At 36.3% G+C, this 18,960-nt stretch overlaps 1 protein-coding gene across 4 annotated transcripts in view; it reads left to right on the top strand.

Annotated features, from left to right (window-relative positions):
* The first annotated feature begins 688 nt into the window (after positions 1 to 688).
* The window catches only part of Cp (ceruloplasmin), a 48,768-nt gene continuing 30,496 nt past the window's right edge, over positions 689 to 18,960 (top strand). For 2 of the 4 annotated variants that reach the window (XM_013159723.3, XM_003476545.5), the window contains exons 1-8: positions 689 to 1,185; positions 6,796 to 7,043; positions 10,582 to 10,794; positions 11,582 to 11,755; positions 13,500 to 13,754; positions 14,765 to 14,936; positions 17,258 to 17,397; positions 18,542 to 18,694. In XM_013159723.3, coding sequence (XP_013015177.2) covers positions 1,040 to 1,185; positions 6,796 to 7,043; positions 10,582 to 10,794; positions 11,582 to 11,755; positions 13,500 to 13,754; positions 14,765 to 14,936; positions 17,258 to 17,397; positions 18,542 to 18,694 — 1,501 coding nt within the window. In that variant the 5' untranslated portion in view covers positions 689 to 1,039. The remainder of the gene's footprint in view (positions 1,186 to 6,795; positions 7,044 to 10,581; positions 10,795 to 11,581; positions 11,756 to 13,499; positions 13,755 to 14,764; positions 14,937 to 17,257; positions 17,398 to 18,541; positions 18,695 to 18,960) is intronic. The other 2 variants (XM_013159725.3, XM_013159724.3) reach the window with 1 other exon arrangement.

Below are 18,960 nucleotides of genomic sequence, written 5' to 3'. Positions count from 1 at the left end.
AACAGTATATGAACACAAAGTGTCATTGCTGTCATTGGGGTTTCCTTCGGTTTTAAAAAGTCACTTTATACATCCTGAAATGAGGTTCATGACTTATAGGTGGTTTTGATTAAAATCTCCTATTGTAAAATTCACACACACTTTCAAGAGAAATTCCAGGCTAATAAGCTAGGGTGCTTTCTGTTTACTAAGATTATACTTTGTCTGATGACAGGTTCATTTTCTTTCTTTTCTTTTCTTTTTTTTTTTAAAGGCAAGATCTCGCTACATTGCCCACGCTGGTATTAACTACCTGGTGATGTTCTTCTCCAAGTCTCTGGAGCAGCTGTGACTACAGGTGCATGCCACCAACCCCAGTTTATGGGTGAGTTTTTGGACAATACAAACAAAATTGTCAACCACCGCTATGCTCCGGTAGCAATCAGCATGGAGTAAGTTTCTGTGATACTTGATAAAGTTGTTGCACTGTTGTGCTCAAACCTCAGAACGAACCACTCCTTTAAAATAGAATTCTTATTGTTAGTTACTCAAGTTTGGCAAGCTAAGTATCGTACATCAGATCTTAAAGGTTACAAGTGTTAGGCTTTGAGAAACAACACAGAACTGCACATTTTGATTAATCTTACATAATCTCTGACCTAGTTTATTAAAAGTTTGCCTTATGCATGACACTGAACTGCATCGGCTTGTTGGAGGAACAAAGGGAGCTTTTAGAGATGGTCTCTGCCTTCCTGGAATTTACACAAAGAAAGGAAGAAAGCTCGGAGTTAGTTTTGCATATTTTAGTGCCCAACAATGACCGTTGATTTTTTCTTGTTGTTAGACAAGCCTGGCAACCTAGCACTATTTCATCTCTCTCCCTGAGTTTACCAGAACCTAATGCTGAATTGGAAAATGTTATTTGCTTTAACGAAACAATTTACTGTTGTGCAACATTAAGTTGTGTCAATCAAGTAAACAAAGGAAGAAAGCCCTATTTATAAAATTGCCTGCTTCTGATTTTACTTCACTGCTACTCTGGCTCCAAGAAAGGAAGAAAATGAAGCTTTTTGTGCTTGGTATTTTTCTGTTTTTATATAGTACTCCAGCCTGGACAAGAGATAAGCATTATTATATTGGAATTAAGGAGAGATCATGGAATTATGCCCCTGACAACGAGAAAAAGGAACTTATTTCAGTTGACAAGTAAGTCACTATTTTTATTGCTTGTGGACAGAATATACAATTTATGAATTTAAACATAAAGCCAGTAAGATGAAATATTTCTTTAATGTGTTATACACAGAAACTGCAAACCATAGGCTTGAAATTCAAGATACTTTAATCAGTCTCCTCTATATTCTGAATATTTTTCATTAGACAGTTAACCCAACCGTTTCACATTGGTCTTGGCGAACAGGGCTAGCTGGCTGGTCATTAATTGCATCTTCCACCAACATTCCTTTTGTCTGATAATGTAGATTTTTAATTTGAACAGTGACTGTATGAGATGTTATGTTTATGACACCATAAGATGCTTATTAATGGGAAGGATGGAATTTTTAAAATCCTTCTATATATCACTTATAGAAATAAAATATAATTTTAACAAATAAGATTCTTCCTAATACTTATTGGGTCACCTTGCACAGTGAATGAATGAAATTCATCTTTCCCAGCATAAGAGTCCCTACCTGTACAAAGGGATAATAATCACACCTCATAGCACTGATCAAAGAGTGAGTGCATGTAAAACTCAGCACTGCACAAAAATACTCAGCAATCATATATATGTACCAAAAGGGTCACATACTTATTTTCATGACTCTGAAAACACTCTATGTGGTTTAAATGTATGTTTTCAAGTGTGGTTTGAAAACTCCTTGGTGTCTAGCAGTATTCCCTATATAAAATAAAGCAAAATATACAGATATCTTCAAAGTATTTCTTTTGCAATCATGGAACTTTATTTATACTGAGGCTATCAGTTTAAATAATATTGATTAAACATTTACCACAAATGGAAATTGTGCATCCAAAACCAACATTCATCACATTAACAGATGCAGGTTAGTGGTGATTAAATACAGGTAAGCCCAATGACCAGTAGCTGCAGAGACTGTATCTTTAAAACATGGTTAAGTATGCCAAATACCGTAACTATTGACTCTTATTAATGAATATATACCATTCTGTTTAATTTTATATATGATTGAAGTTTCATGTAAAAAATCCATAGCTGGAAATAATATGTAACTGCTATGTTATTAAGTTAGTAATTATAATGAGGAAAATTCTGACCTAAAGATAACTGGATATAAAGACAACTAGTACATCTTGCAACTATTATTTTTTGAAATCTGATTTAGCAATACTATTCTGAGGAGTATTTCGTATTTTTACTGCATCACTAGAAACATTATATTGTATGGATTCAGTGTTATCCTGGTTAAATAAAATGTAAACTATTATGGCTTTTATTTCTAAGGAAAAAAATCGGGTATATTAAAGGATAAAAATGCTACACTCAGAGTATAGCTTAACGGCAGAGCACTTGCCTAGCATGTGCGTTATCCTGAGTTTGATCTCTATTATTGCAATAAATGAATACATAAATGAAAGTGTTGTCATACTTGATGCTACCATTAAGTGTCTGCCATTTTTCATAATAAAAAATCAAGTCAATTGACTGGGCATAAATTAAGTGCAACAGGTCCCCAATCATGCTCCTAAAAGAAGTCTCTAATTATAGAAATTAGGGAACAGAAGAGTGAAGGAGGTTGGTAAGAATTTGGTGGTGATGGTGGGGATTCATTTACTTTCAGATACTCTTGGGTGCTGCCTCTTCCAGCGTGTGCAATGAGTATAAGTTTATTTACACCACTGTTATGTACTAGGGATATTTAAGGATATTTGGAAAGAAAATTGGGACATTTTCCAGCTGACATTCACCTTTCTTTTTGCCTTTGAGCTCTAGTCTTTTGTGGATTCAACAGCAGCCTAGAGAGGTGCAGACCCTAGAGGGGTTGATCACATGGTTGAAGACTCTTTTCGCCATATATCTGAGCATAGCTTTACAATTTTGCCAATATTTTATTAAACTTTTTGTATAGATGAATATAGTAGCAACCTTTTGTTCCCTTTTGTCCCAGATTGTCCATGGGCTTCACTGACATGTCTAACCCAGTCAGTGATAAATGATAGAGTATCACTAGGCATGGTTGGCTCTCTGTCTTGTATGATGGCTAAAAAGCAGTAGAAATAAACAACATGAAAAATAAGCTGTGAACGAGTGCAAAATGGGAGTTAGGTAGAGAACTGGATTTAAGTTGGGTGCTGACCTTGATGGTCTGGAGGGATGAGAAAAATATAGTTTGAGATGGCAGGAACTCCACCTATTATAACTAGTGTTTGACCAATAGAACCCAGAACATAAGAGACTCTAAACTGATATTTGTGAAACACAAATGAATAAATGTTTTTGTTTACAATTTTGCCTAAGATGATGACCCCCCAATTAATAATTTATCTTTCTGTTATTAGTACCCATATTATTTATTTCTAAGGGGGTAAGTGGAAACTAGCTTATTTATAATAGTTTCTGATTCTGTTATTTTTAATAAGAATTAACAATATATACATAAAAATTAGTAAGTACATTAGTGTGTTCTTGCCCCATAGGAGGCATCAGTTAAATATTTATTGAATTGACTACACAATAGAAAAAATAATACTATTATCTTTAGATTACTTTTTTCCCAGTGACTTCTAGAAAGCTAGAAATAAGTGAAAATTTCTTTAACCACAAGAACAGATATTACCAAACCCTTTCCTGCTTTATTTTGGAGGTTCTCATTCAGGCTTGGTGAATTTCTTAATGTACAGGCTTTACAAGCTTTGTTACCTAGTTTTCCTGTTTTATCGTTCAGTCATTCGTGAATCTGGCCAAAGAGGACACATGGAATTAACTTGAGAGTGGGGAGGTGCAGGACAAGGGAATTTTATAAAGTGTTCGAGGAAGCAAGATTTAAAAAGTATATCCAATTGAAGTGGAAAATTCCTGGAGGTCAACAGGCAGTTTCTGGTTGGCAAAGCCTCCAGTTAGAGGTCAGCTTCTCGCTTCTGATTATTTAAGTTTAAATTTCATTCAGTCATTTACATTAAGTTTTGTATTTTGGTTTGTTTACATTGGAATCCGAGGCATTAGAGCCATCTCAGCCAGGTGGCCTCACAATTAACGGTTTTTAACACCTCTCCAAAATTAATTTGAAAAAATTCAAATAATTCTTAAAGAAGTACACTTTTTAGGTGAAATTACTTGGAAAATTCACATACAGTGACTCACTCTCTGAAGATGCCAGTTTTGCCTTTCATACAAGAGAGCCTGTATTAAAGAACTAAATAAATGACAACGTGGCATACTTTTCAACCTCTGCAATTTATTATCATAGTTCTTATTTTTCCTGAGAATAATGAAAATGGAAGTTTGACCATCAGGTATTACATTCTTGTTGCGCTGGTGAAGCAAGCTTTGTTATTTAAAAAAAAAATTTTTTTAAACAAAAAGACCTATAGTTCATGTAAATTGGGACTGTATATCTAAGAATGAGTCTCTGCCAAGTTCCTATTTCTTTATGATTGCTGTGTGTAGTAGGCCGAATTTCTAAAGCAGCCCACAAAAGACATCTTGCTCTGAATCTTCAGAACCCAGGTAGGATGAGCTGTCATTCTCACGATGTACGTTTTGGTCAGTGGCAACACTGACCTTAGGGATGTGGTCTGGGTGGCCTCATCGAAATAGAGAGAGGCCTCTAGTGTCAGAAGAGAAAGTCAGATGTTCAAAGAGACGCGAGGAGGATTCCATACACTGTTGCTGATCAAATGGTGGAAAAGGTCACTTGGGAAGAAGCATGAGGTGCCTTCAGGGAACCGGAAAAGACCCCAACCCCAAGTAATCAGGAATTTCAGTCTTACAGTGTTATTGCACTGAATTCTGCCAATAGCCTGAATGGTGTAAGAAAGTGATCTTTCCACAAGGCTTCAGATACCTGCTCAACCGAGCAGACTCTGGATTTCAGGCTTGTTATGTCCTGGTCAGAGAATGTAGTCATTAAGCATCAGACTAACAACTTGTAGAACTGAGAAGGTATAAATGTAACTATTTCAAGCTGCTATCTTGTTGTTTGTCATGGAGCAATTAAAGTCTAACATTATTTTTCAGTTAATGAAATGAAATCCAGAAACTTTTCACCCACAGTACTCATATTTTTGGTAACTATGTGTAAGCATTAAACAGAAAGCATTTGAGTGAATTCTGAATTTATAAGAGGAATAGTATTATTATCATCTTACAAAAGCAAATTAGAAAAATTCTCTATCATTAAAAACTTTCTTCTAAGTCTGCATCTGCCATACATTATGGGAGCTAGCATTTTATTTTAAGGGGGGATACAAAAATAAAAACTTTGTGATTGGGAGGGAAACATGTATACTGTAACGAGTAGAAAGGAGCATATTAGAATTTTCAAGAGGAGAAACTACAATTTAATGTGAATGATTTGTTTGGTTCCAAGACCAATTATAATAGATTCTTGTGCATGAATAGCTGAGTGGCAAACTTCCTGCAAGCTTCCAGTAACTGACGCTGAGTCCTCAAGCTGCTCTCTTGAAATTAAATAGACATTGCCTAATGACCTTTTGGTGATCTCTGGAGACAGATCATAAGCAAATAGATCTCTTCCAAAATGCCACATGATGTGAACTATTTCCTAACTTAATTAAAGGGAATTTTTCACAGTAAAGACACAAGAAGGAAAAGCCAGTTTGCTACTGCAATACATAAAAGAGGAATTCCAAATGTTACAAATTTCACCTACTCTGTATTATAGTTTCAAATCGATTATTTTAATGAAAGTAATTTTTCACACATCCTCCCATTTCAAGAAGAGACTTTGGTTGAGGTCTTGGAAGAGATCTGGTTGTAGAGGAGCCAGCTGAAGCCCAGGATTCAGATGCATCCTTTGCTCACTAACAGGTCTCGTTGATCTCGAGAGCTGTCAGTAAGTCAGTACTAAAGATCGGTTTAAATTCAAATACCAAGTTCATTTTTATTCTTATCTTTTTTATTATAGTTACTATTTATTAAGCTGATATATTTAGGAAATGTTTAGGCAACTAGTAATTGTCACTGCTCAAAACACATACATTCAATGTCAACTATCTACTGTAGTGATAAACTTAAAAAACAATACTTTAAATCCAAAGATAATTTAAACACCCACTCACATTGCATGCATCAATTCTGATCTTCATCTAGGTATACTAAAAGGATCAAAAATGATAGAATAATATAGTGTCAATAATTTTTACAGAAAATGCATATATATATATTTCATACAGATGTTGATGTTAACTATCTGCATTGATACCTTATAATCACAGCTTTTTCTGTAGCTAAGAGTTATGTTATAGTGAAAAACTACCTTAATTGCTTTATTATAACATTTCACTTTAACTTTGTATTCTACAGTTTTCCACATGCTTCTGATATATGAAAATCTTGAGAAATTGACTTCAGTAATATGTGCCACATTTTTATGGTGGCTTCAAATAGTTCTCTGCCGTATTCCTGATATGAAACTCCTCACATACATAAACAATGAGTCTATGCTGCAGCTCTCCATTTCATTTTTTGGGCCTCCCTACAACGGGCAAACATTTAATATGATGTGGTTATTAATTTCCCTTTAATTTAATTTTAATGTAATTTTTCAGAAATGTTTGCTTCTCATAAAGTTGTCTCATTTTCCTTTGCAGAGACCAGTACAATTTCTATCTTGAAAGTGGCCCAGACAGAATTGGAAGAAAATACAATAAAGCCATTTATTATCAGTACACGGATGGAACCTATACTACACTTATAGATAAACCAGATTGGCTAGGGTTTTTAGGCCCTATTATCAAAGCTGAAACTGGAGATAAAGTTTATGTACATTTAAAAAACTTTGCCTCTAGACCTTATACTTTTCATGCCCATGGATTAACCTACTACAAGGAGCATGAGGGTAAGTTCAGCACAAGCTGCAGCTGGAATTTCCTCATTTTGGTACTCAAAAATGTCTGTATTATTCACTTCTCTGTTGCTGGTACATAATACCCGACATCCACAACTTGAAGGAGGAGAGGTTTATTTTGGCTCATGATTTCAGTGGGTTTGGTTCATGGTCCTCTGACTTCAAGGCTGAAACCACAGGGTGGAAGGGCGTCATGGAAGAAAACTGCTCAACTCATGGTGACCAGAAAACAGAGAGAAAAGGCAGAAGCCAGAGATAAGAATATATCCTTCAGATCACATCCCCAGTGACTATCCTCTTCCTACAAGGTTCTGCCTCTTTACAGCACATTCAATTATTAACTTATCAATAGATTCATCCAGTGATGGTGTTGTTCTCCCATGAGCCAATCAACTTCCAAAAACCTCAACTCTGGACACATAAGACTTTTGGAGGGTGCGTTAGATCTAACCCATAACACTGTCCTTTTGGAAAAGACTTGTACTTATATTATTTTAACTCTACACCATTTCATCAAAAAGTACTTTGGTTCATCATTATAATGCAGTGTTTCTTCTGGTTGTGCAAGTTTGTGTAAAGTGTGAGTGATTTCTGGGTGGGCTCAGATACCCAGAATGTCAGAACGTCAGTGAGAGATGCAATCCCTTTCAATTTGTAATTCTTTTCCAGCCAAATAATTAGAATAAAAGAAAATAGACAACATGGCTTATCCCACAAAAGGTGAAGCTGCAGATGGATGAGAAAGGACTCTCTTACCCCTGATTGGGGCTTGTCTTATCCTTGAAATTTCTGCAAATGTTTATATTGTAGCTGCTGTCACTTTCCTGCTGATTTTGGATAAATTCTGTCCCACTTTAGGTGGCATGAGTATTCTCATACATTAGCCAAATCTTACATGCGGCTGAGTGACTCCAGTGTCACAAATGAGGCACAATTTACCGAAGAGTCATTGGAATGTCAGACTTAGCAGTTATAAAGAATGATGCATGCTGGGCAAGGTGACATATTCCTGTAATCACAGAATCTAGGAGGCTGAGACAGGAGGACCATAAGTGCAAGGCTACCCTAGGCAATTTAGTGATTGAGTGAGATCTTGTTTCAAAGTACAAAATAAAAAATGGACTGACAAAGATGAGATTTGATGCCTGTGACCTCATTTGTAGTATAAGATGAAAGGTTTTTGATCAAAATATTTGGAACCAGAAGTATTTTGAGTTTCAAGTTTTTCTCAGATTTTTAGGCTGTTTGAATATAATGAGACATCCTGTCAATGGTATCCAAGTCTAAATAAAAATTCATTCATGTTTTATATATCTTTTGTACCCATAGACTGAAGATAATTTAAATACATACATATATAAATTTTGTTTCATGTCCCAAATTACATATATATATATATATATGTATATATATATGTATATATATACATATGTTATATATACATATATATACATATGTAATATGTATATACATATATATACATACATATATATATATATATATATATATATATATGTAATTTGGGACATGAAACAAAATTTCAGGTATGAAATTTTCATGTTGATCCTCAAATTTTGGATTTTGGAGCAGTTTGGATTTCAGATTTTTGGATTGGGGATGGTCAGTTCGTGCTTGATGATGACATCCAGAGAGGTGGTTTTTGTTATGGTTAAGAGCATTGACTTTGAATTAATAGGCTAATGTTGAATCTCAATGTATTAGTTACAGTTCTTTAGAAGAACAGAATCAATAGAAAGTATATGTATAATTATGCAAAGGGATTTATTAGATGAGCTTACAGGATCAGAGGCAAGAGAATCCACAATGGCCATCAATGTGCTGGAAAGCTAGGAGATCCAGCAGCTCGACCCAAGGAGATGGGATGACAAGAGGCACCAAGGGTGTGACAACAGCCAAGGCCAAAAGTCTGAAACTCACTGGAGAGTTGCTGATGCAAGTGTGTACTGGAAGGCAATACAGAAGAGATAGTAGTGGAGAAATGAAACCTGGAGACCGAAGACCAGAGGTGACGGCTATGAAAGATGCATTTGCTCAAGACTGGGCCTCTTCAAAACAGGCACACTTCCTCCTTCCTTCCCTGTTTATTCCATCCAGGCTGCAAATCTGTTAATTGGAGTGGCTCCTCCCTTTCTGTTCACTTGTCTACATATCAATTATCCGCCCACACACCTAACACAGTGCTTTATTAATCTGCTAGGCATTTGTTACTCCAGGCGAACTGACATTGCACAAGTAATGGTTACACCCAGCTTCCCCTTTTAATGGAAAGGTGACATTTACCAAGATACTTAAATCATGGCTTAGGTTTTGGGGGGTATAAAGAAGGAGCAATGAAAGTATATAATAATAGCTTAGTAAACATCAGCTATTATCATAAAAATCAAGGTCATGCTACAGTTCATTGAAATTATAAGGGTCAACTTTGAAAACTAATAGAAAACTAGATTTGATTATTAGTTTTTTCTTTTTAAAAGAGGAATTATTTTAGAAGTTAAATGTTTACCATAACTTTTCTGTTTGTTTTTCTAAACAAAACAATTACATTAATAGCATAAATGGCTAATTGTCATCTTTTTCTTTTTTATAACTTCATCATACATTAGAAAATTGGCATTCATTTCAAATTATAATAATGATATTATCCTGTTCCGTCTCTTCCTCCTCCTGCTTTGAACTGGGGATTGAGCCTAGGACTTTACAATGAGCTAGATCCCCAGCACATTTTTATGTTTTAGTTTTGAGCTAAGGTCTCACTACGTTGCCAGAGTGGTCTCCAACGTGCGATCCTTCTGCCTCAGTCTCCCAAATGCTGTGATTATAAATCATGCACCACCACACTGGGCATTTGTGTTTTTCTTAAAACAAAGCAATGGAAAAAAGTGCTCTAATTTTTTTAGAGATATATACTCAAGTATTTATGGATATAATATTATTTTTTGAATTTTCTTTAAAATAATTCAGCAGTGCTGGAGATTATCATGAATGAGTGGGGTTATAGAGGAACCAAGATTGGCTGTGAGTTTATCATCATAGGTTTGAATGGTACATGGAAGTTTCAACAAATTTGAAGATATATGGAGGTCCACTGCAACTCCTGCATTTGAAAATGTCCAAAATTCAGAGAAAAAATTTCTGAATTTCCATTGCTACTCCACAGGCAAAATCTGATATTATATAAGAAGCTCCAAATTATAAGAAAGGAAAGTCATTTTGCTTGGCCTTTTATACCATCATGGCCCAACGCACAAGCTGCCCTTTATATTGAAAACCAATATTCACTGTCTACCCAACAAATCTATTATTGCTCCCTCAAGACTCAATCTGTGTGAAGCATCTACATCCCTAATGCTTGGTCTCTAATTCCTCTGTGTTCCAATAGGACATCACTGAATCCATAGGGGCACCTATTAAATACCAAAAGTTCACTGAAAGAATTGATGGAGTACCTATTTCCTGTGTTAAGTTTTAAGGAACTCACTTTGTAACTCCACTGCATTCTCTTTTTTAGGGGCCATCTACCCTGATAATACCACGGATTTTCATAAGGCAGATGACAAAGTGCTTCCAGGACAGCTGTATACATACATAATGAGTGCCGATTATCAACAGAGTCCTGGTGAGGGAGACAGCAACTGTGTGACTCGGATTTACCATTCCCACATTGATGCCCCAAAAGATATCGCTTCAGGACTCATTGGACCTTTAATAATCTGTAAAAAAGGTACATTTTCTTACTATTGCTCAAATGACCCAATATCCATCCCTACAGGACAGGGTGGTTTGTTTTTAAGATACAACAAATCCTTTTGTGTTGACATTGAGTAAGGGGAGAGAAGATGAATCTAGGAAAAATGAAGACAAGGGCAATTATGCTTAGGAGGTGGAGGTGTCAGTGAAATGCACTTTGCATGGAATGCCACCAAGGAAGCTAGCTACAAGAAGGAAGGTCTTTTTGAAAAACAGGTCTTCAATATTTAACTTCCAACAGTGGTACTGATGAGACAAATGACTTTACTACATGTGAGGACTCCACAGGCAGCCCCTCAAGGTGACAAAGCTGCATTATCTGCATTAGACTGGGAAATATGTTATCATAGAATTTATTGCTACCATCATGAAAAAGGCAACATAGCTCAAGAGCCTGAAATATAATTCTTACTTGAATCATAATTAGTTATCTGAAAAGCTATGTTGAGTCTAAGCTTCTAGCTATACAGGCTAGAAAATATGGGTATAGCTTTGAAAGCCAGTCTTCACATTTACTGAGAAGCACTACTAGTTATAAGGTTCAGGAATATGCTGATATATAAGTGTCTTCCAAGTACAGAATACTGAGCATGAAATTCCCTAAGTTTTTTCATGTCTATAAAACAGGGGGACTGGTCCAAATGTGTGGCTTCTTAGAAAAATAAATATTAAAATTTTTTAAATGTATAAATACCTCAAAACATAAGTCAAAGCACACACTAAAAACCTAGATCTTCTAAACTAGACATTTTTCACTTCAGGTTCTCTAGATTCGGAAAAAGAAAAAAATATTGATCAAGAATTTGTGGTAATGTTTTCTGTGGTGGATGAAAATCTCAGCTGGTACATAGAAGACAACATTGACAACTACTGCTCTGACCCAGAGAAAGTTGACAAGGAAAATGAAGACTTCCAAGAGAGTAACAGGATGTACTGTAAGACATGCTGACTCCAATTTTTAAATTAATTAATTAATTAATTAATTCTGCCGTGTTCATTCCCCTACAAACTAAGCCCAATAACAAAGTATATTGGGCGTGTAATTTGGTGTCCACCTGAACAAGTCAAAATTCAAATACTAAACTGGTAAAGCTACACAACAAACCTGTTAAGGCTAAAATATCATCACCTATAATATAATACATACATAGATTACATGTATGTTTTTATCCTCCAAACTAATTTTAACAATCATGTGAAGCAACCAATTAAGATTATTAAACTAAATGCTTAAAATTATATTGTGAAATATCTAACCATATTTAAGAAAATATAGTATTTTAGAGCCACTAGTTTTAAAAAGTATTCCTTTTAGTACTACATTACCTTCACCAGGCCCCCAACTCAACATCATTCTTTTTATAATTTAGTTCATTTTATGGATTCTATAAATATCTGCTTTGTAGACTAGTTTTTTTTTTAAATTCTGAGACATAAAATAATGAACTCAGTGAATTTATCTCTCAGAATTTGCAAGAGCAGTAAAACACATCAATGAAAAGTAAGCTAATAAGTATATTTTATGCTTGTGTTTAAATTCTTCAAAATAATCTTTAATGCTGGGCATGATGATGCACACCTGTAATCCCAGCTATTCAGACTGAGGCAGGAAGATCACAAGTCCAAAGCCAACCTGGGCAACAAAATTAGACTCTGTCTCGAAATTTTAAAATGGGCTAGGGATGTAGCTCAGTCATAGAGCACTTGCTTAGAATATACAAGACCTGGGTACAATCTCCAGTCCTGAAAAATAAATATAAATAAATAAATGGTATTTACTCAGAAACTAGAAAACAAAAAATAACTGAACTACCAAAGTAGAAAAAATAATTAACAAATGACACATTTTTCATTTCCAAGTATTGATTATATCTGACTGAAGAATCTACCTTCCATGTCACTTTTGTTACATGCTAACAGAAATAGACACTAGGAAAAGATCTCATAGTCCCATAATGTATGTATCATAAGAAAAGACTGAAAGATTGAAATGTCAATCTAGTCTCAGTAGGCTTGTTTTGGCACCAACATCACTTCTGTATATTAGCAGTCCTTCCCCAGAATGATTCCCACTCAGGAAACTTCTTGACCCACCTAGTCTGAACAATGACTTAATTTCTCCCAAGGGTCACAGGTCATACTGCTTCTTGACTTTTAGATTTTCATGCCTCTGATCCTTGGTGCTTGCCACCCTTCCTTTACATTTATTTCTTTTTGTCTCTTTAATATCTCTTCCAACTTTGTCTTCCAATCTTACAAAAGTCTTTTTATTACAAGAGAAATTCATATTAGAAAATTGATACAGAGTTCTAGCAAGATGAATACCAATCAACCAATGACTAAATAACCTTCAATATTTTCTCTATATGTATGCGTGTCTTGTGTCTATGTATGTACATATGTACATGTCTGCATTTATAAACACATATCTCTGCCACCAACATTCATCGTTTATAGCTAGGAGGGCAGATAGGTTTCATCTCCAGTGTGGCACTCATCTGCTAACATGGTACTGATAAGAATCCTCAACCTGACATGAGTATGGAAGAGAGTAATAACTGAGTGTGCCAGGTATTTTCAATCTCAAATTGATTCTACTGATTCTACTTCTGTGGAGGTAACTATCAGTCCCCTGGGCACCAGTGTCTATCGGTCACACACTCTGCCTTTGACTTACAGCTGTGAATGGATATGCCTTTGGAAGTCTTCCAGGGCTCTCCATGTGTGCAGAAGACAGAGTGAAATGGTATCTTTTTGGCATGGGGAATGAAGTTGATGTGCATGCAGCCTTCTTTCATGGACAAACATTGATTAACAAGAACTACCGTATTGATACAATCAATCTGTTTCCTGCCACTCTTTCTGATGCTTTTATGGTGGCCCAGAACCCTGGAATATGGATGCTTAGCTGTCAGAATCTAAACCATCTGAAAGGTAGGACATCTTTACCTGAACTTAGATGCTGGCTGAAAAAAGAATTGTATCGTGGTAATTGTATTAGTGGGGTGATTATTTGGATTCAGAATCTCAACGCAAAATATCTTTGGAATAATCTGAATTTTGAATTTGGACCTCAGATTTAGTCCCATAATGTATGTATCATAAGAAAAGACTGAAAGATTGAAATGTCAATAAAGTAATGAGATCTAAACAAGTATTCATTTCTAGAAGAATAATTGATCCTGCTCTGAAAGTATAGCTTTGTACACGGATAGTTTCTTAGCTTTGTGAATTATACAATATTATAAAAATCGGATTTGAGGATTGTGTGGAGAGTAGCCTGTTTTTCACTTTTTGAATCAAGTATAACCCACTTTGCTCTTTGTTAATATCTGACTACTCCATGCCTTAACATGATAAATTCTCTCTCTGACTCCTTAATACAAGATTATAAAAACATTTCTTTGTTCTTGAAAAATATTTGTGATACTGATCTCCTGAGGAAATTAGTTTAACCAAGGACTTTGGATGCATTACTTTGATCTGCAGATGTGACTGCACTTAGCAAATATGACCTCGGTCACAGAAGCCCAGTACAATAGGTCCACAACTACATTATAAAAGAGAACAATAATCACAATCATGCTCCTCCACCTCACATCACACTTTAAAATGTGTCAAAGCACCTCTTCATTTATCTACAAATTTGCCTTTTTTCTTACATCAGAAGAGTTCCTGATTGAAACCTCACAGAAATTGGTACCACATTTTGAAAATACATATATTGAATGTCTCTTGTCTGTACTGTATAGACATAGAAAGATATACATAGTTTTAAAAACTTGAATTGTCTATTGGTAATTTATTTTCAGCTATTTATCCTATTCTATTGTATTGTCCTTATATCTTCATTTTTCATCCATCATCTCATCAACAGTGTTTCTAAGCAACAGAGAAGAGACATACCAGTTCTGTTAACCAGTGACGCTTCTGTGCTTTTGCAGCTGGTCTTCAGGCCTTTTTCCAGGTTCAAGACTGTGAGAAGTCCTCGTCAAAGAATGATATCCTTGAGGGAAATGTTAGACACTACTACATTGCTGCTGAGGAGATCATCTGGAACTATGCACCCTCTGGAACAGACATTTTCACCAATAAAAGCTTAGCAGCTCCTGAAAGGTAATTCACCCCAAAAGACTATTATTTCAAAATAGAGCCTTCTCCAGAAAAACATAAAATGCTGAATCAGCGATTGAAATTTCAATTGGTTTCTGTTATTGAATCACGGCACTGTTGAATACTGTTTAAGGTGCTTCATATATTAGTCTGAGCTTGAGCACTGTAACTTCTGAGTCTATGAAAAAATATGCATTTAAATGTTATCAAATGCTCAACAAAGTCTCAAGAAAACATGGAATAAAATTAGAAACCAATTTATTTGTTTTCATTTCTGAAAACATAGCCTTATACAGTACAGCAGCATTAATACATTCACAAAACATATAAGCAACATCGCCTCCATTTCTAGAACTTTTTGATTATCCCAAATAGAAACTCTATTCATTCACCCCACATTTTGCCCTTCTTGTACCCCTTAATAAGCTCTATTCTACTTTTTGACTTACAAATTTGCCTACTTTAAATAATTAATACAAGTAGAATAATGCAGTATTTGCCCTTTTGTGAATGGTTTATTTCACATAGCATGTTTTTAAGTTCATCCTGTAAGAAATGATCTCACTTGTCCAGCCAAAAAAAGAAAAGAAATTGGACTCCAGAGGTAGCAAATTGTGAGGTTTTTAATCCAAACTCATGCACGAGTGGCACTTACACAGACACAGCCACCCTCCAGTTGAGAAGCTGTGTGATTGTATTCCTAACTCACAGGAGCTCCTTCCCCAATCCCCGATGGCCCGGGGTGCAGGGTTCACAATCTATCCTGGGCGATCTTTTTCATCTCACACTTGTTTTTTTCCTCGTCCCTTTTCTTCTTATTCCTTTCTCCCTCTGTTTTTCCATAGTCACTTTTAGTCTGTTGGCTTCTCAGGATTTGAGAAGGCTTTTATCCCTGGAGTGAGTTTTTGTACAGCCTCCACCCACTGGTTAACAGCGCTAAGTCTAAGAAATAAGGGGTTATCAGAGTGGTTAATGAAATGTGGACCAATTATAAATATTTTACCTCTGACAAGCCATGCTGGGGCACATATCTGACTTCCATTCCTCTCTGGAGCTAGACAATATTTCACCTATGTATATACTACCTTTTGTGTATATATTAATGGACATTTGCTTTGCTTCTGTCTTTTTGCTCTTGTGAAGAATACTGCTGTGAACACCGATGTCTAAATATTTGTTCTATTCTCTGCTTTTCATTTTAGCCTCACGTTACACTAATATCCAGTGTACTCCTAAAGCTGGATCTCCAACCTAGAAGGGTTTTTTAAATGTCCAATTTGTATTTCAAATTTCTTGGGGATAACTCCACTTGGATGAGGTGTGTCCACTAAGTCTGAATCCACTATTCCCATATAAAAATGAGTTTCTTCCTCTCTCAGTGAACGGAATAACCTATCTATTCATGTGTCCATCTAAATATCCAAGTCCAAAGCCTGAGCACCGTTCTTGATTCCCTTTTCCTTCCTCATCAAGTACTGCCTCATTATATCCTGGTATCTCTGAAAACGTGTACTTCTATCCTGTTTGTCAGTAGCTCTGAAGCCACTATCATCTTTCACTGAAATTATAAAAGCGGGCTTCTGCAGGCTTTCTCCTGCAGATTTACATTTTCCAAAATATGCTCCAAGGTGTCATCCTAAACCACTAATCCAGGATGCTTAAAATTTTTATTTACTGTCCTGGAATGGAGCATCAAAAGTATCTAAGTCCTGCTGCCCGCCCACTTCTCTCCAATTCTCATGCACTCCTCTGCCAGGTGGGCATGACAAGCTTCTGCCATGTTTTCCACAGCCCTGTTCACTCTCTCCTCTGAGACTCTTCATAGGCTGCTTCCTCTTTGTAATCACCCACCGCATCCTTTCTGTCATCTTGCAAACTCTAGTTTTCCCTTCGATAGTTTTTTAAAATTAGTCCTTCTAGAAAGCATCTATAGTTCAGGCCTGTCCCATTACTTCTCCCTGGAGAAGTCTCCATCACATCCTGTACTCATTGCACTGATTGGTTCATAGTCTGTCTCCTCTGGCAGAGGTAAGGTCCATGTTTGTTTGTTTTGAGACAGGGTCTCACTATGCAGCTCAGGCTGGCCTTGAGCTCACTTTGTAGCCCAGGCTGGTCTCAAACTTTGCAATGATCCTCCTGCCTCAGCCCTCTGAGTGCTAGGATTACTGTGTGTGCCACCACACCTGGCACAGATAGCTTTAAGCCCCGGGTGATAACTCGTCTCTAAACACTGGCCAGAATTTTGCTCAACTAGTATCCTAAGTGAATACCTGCTTTGTTTTCTACTCCAACTCACTAGGCTCAATCCCTTTTTCTTTTGACAGTGACTCAGCAGTATTTTTTGAACAAGGTCCTACAAGAATTGGTGGTACTTATAAAAAGTTGGTTTATCGTGAATACACAGATGACTCCTTCACAAAACAAAAGGAAAGAGGCCCTGATGAGGAACATCTTGGTATTCTGGGTGAGTCTGTACCACACAAACATAACTGTAGTTTTTACTCTCCCTCAGGGACACCCCAACCTCAGGGAGAACAGAACTTTTAGGACCCATGGCATAATTTCTGTGAAGAAATTAGGCATGTGGAAGACCAAATATCAATAAAAAGCAGAGGTTAACTACTTTTCTAAATGTGAATTACCAACAGCAAACCTTCACTGAAATCCATGCTGACTTATATTTTTTACTTCAAAGAGATTAGAGAGTGTATGTGTATATGTGTGTATATGGTGTGTGTGTGTGTGTGTAAGAGACAGAGAGACTGAGAGACTTAGCTTAAATTGGTAACTAAGATGTTACAGCCTACTCTTAGCTAAAAACACATTACAAATAAAATGGTGGAGTGTGCATGAGATCAGCCGGACTTGTCCTGGTGCCCTCCAAGGTTGCCCTCAGGAGAACCCAGACACTGCTCTCACTGGACTCTCAGGCAGGAGAGCCGGGGGTGATATCCAGACTGTCTTGTCTTTAGTTGTATGACTTTGAAAATTACTCAACTTTCTAGGCCTGATCTCCTCTGTAAACTGGGAACAATAGTTCCTACCTCATGAAATTATAATAAGGATTAAGTGAGTTATTATACATAAACACTCAGAAGTACAGACAGGAAACTCTTGATACATGTCATTTTGCATATTACATAAAATATTTGTGTCTATATAACTATATTTACTCTGTAATTGGAAAAATATTAATTTTAGTGTTGAAAAATCCAAAACACTGTCACCCTTCGCGTCCAAAACAATGCAGGCTCCCTGCTTTGAGTTGCCTTGTTTACAGCACACTCTGACTCCTGACTCCTGGGAAAATGGTGTAGTTCTGACCAACAGAGGGCACGGTGAGGAGAGTGCAGGCCCTCCAGGTGGTTTTTCTAAAGTGTATAAAGTTAATTAATTGACTTTGACAAAAACGGTAACCAATTTAATTAACCTGAAGTTGGAGCAAAACTACTTTGTCCAACCTTGTCAAGTCATCTTAATAATGGATTTTTTAAAAATTGAGTTTCCCAGTTTGCGTAAATAAGCACTTTCTTTCCAATGGTGCTTGTCAGAGGACACAAAGAAACCAATGCACCAATGACAGATCTTACTTCTCTGTTTTTCTCTAGGTCCTGTCATATGGGCAGAAGTGGGAGACACTATCAAAGTCACCTTTCATAACAAAGTACCATATCTCCTCAGTATTGAACCCATTGGGGTGAGATTCAGCAAGGCCAATGAAGGCGTTTACTATACCCCAAGTTTCCGCCCCTCAAAAGGAAGTGAGTACAGAACTCTACAACCAATCAACACTGGTCAGGAACCCACCACACTGGCCACTTGCAACGTCCAGCAGGAATTCCTAAGGAAACTGCTGATACATCATTTTCATGCAGTATGCCAAAAAAAGCAAAGAAACCTTTTCTACCATTTCTAAATGGTTAATGAATTTTATCCTGCCTCCCTCAAATGATTATTGACAATGCTAGTCAGAACTTGCTTGGACTGTATCAACTGTATTTCTGGAGTTACCATTTGCATAACTTTA

This window comes from Cavia porcellus, unplaced genomic scaffold, assembly GCF_034190915.1.
Source record: "Cavia porcellus strain 051 isolate PalLab524CR breed Dunkin Hartley unplaced genomic scaffold, mCavPor4.1 scaffold_5, whole genome shotgun sequence".
NCBI lineage: Eukaryota > Metazoa > Chordata > Mammalia > Rodentia > Caviidae > Cavia > Cavia porcellus.
Note: the sequence above shows the minus strand (reverse complement) of the source record. Positions and strands in the feature narration are given on the sequence as shown.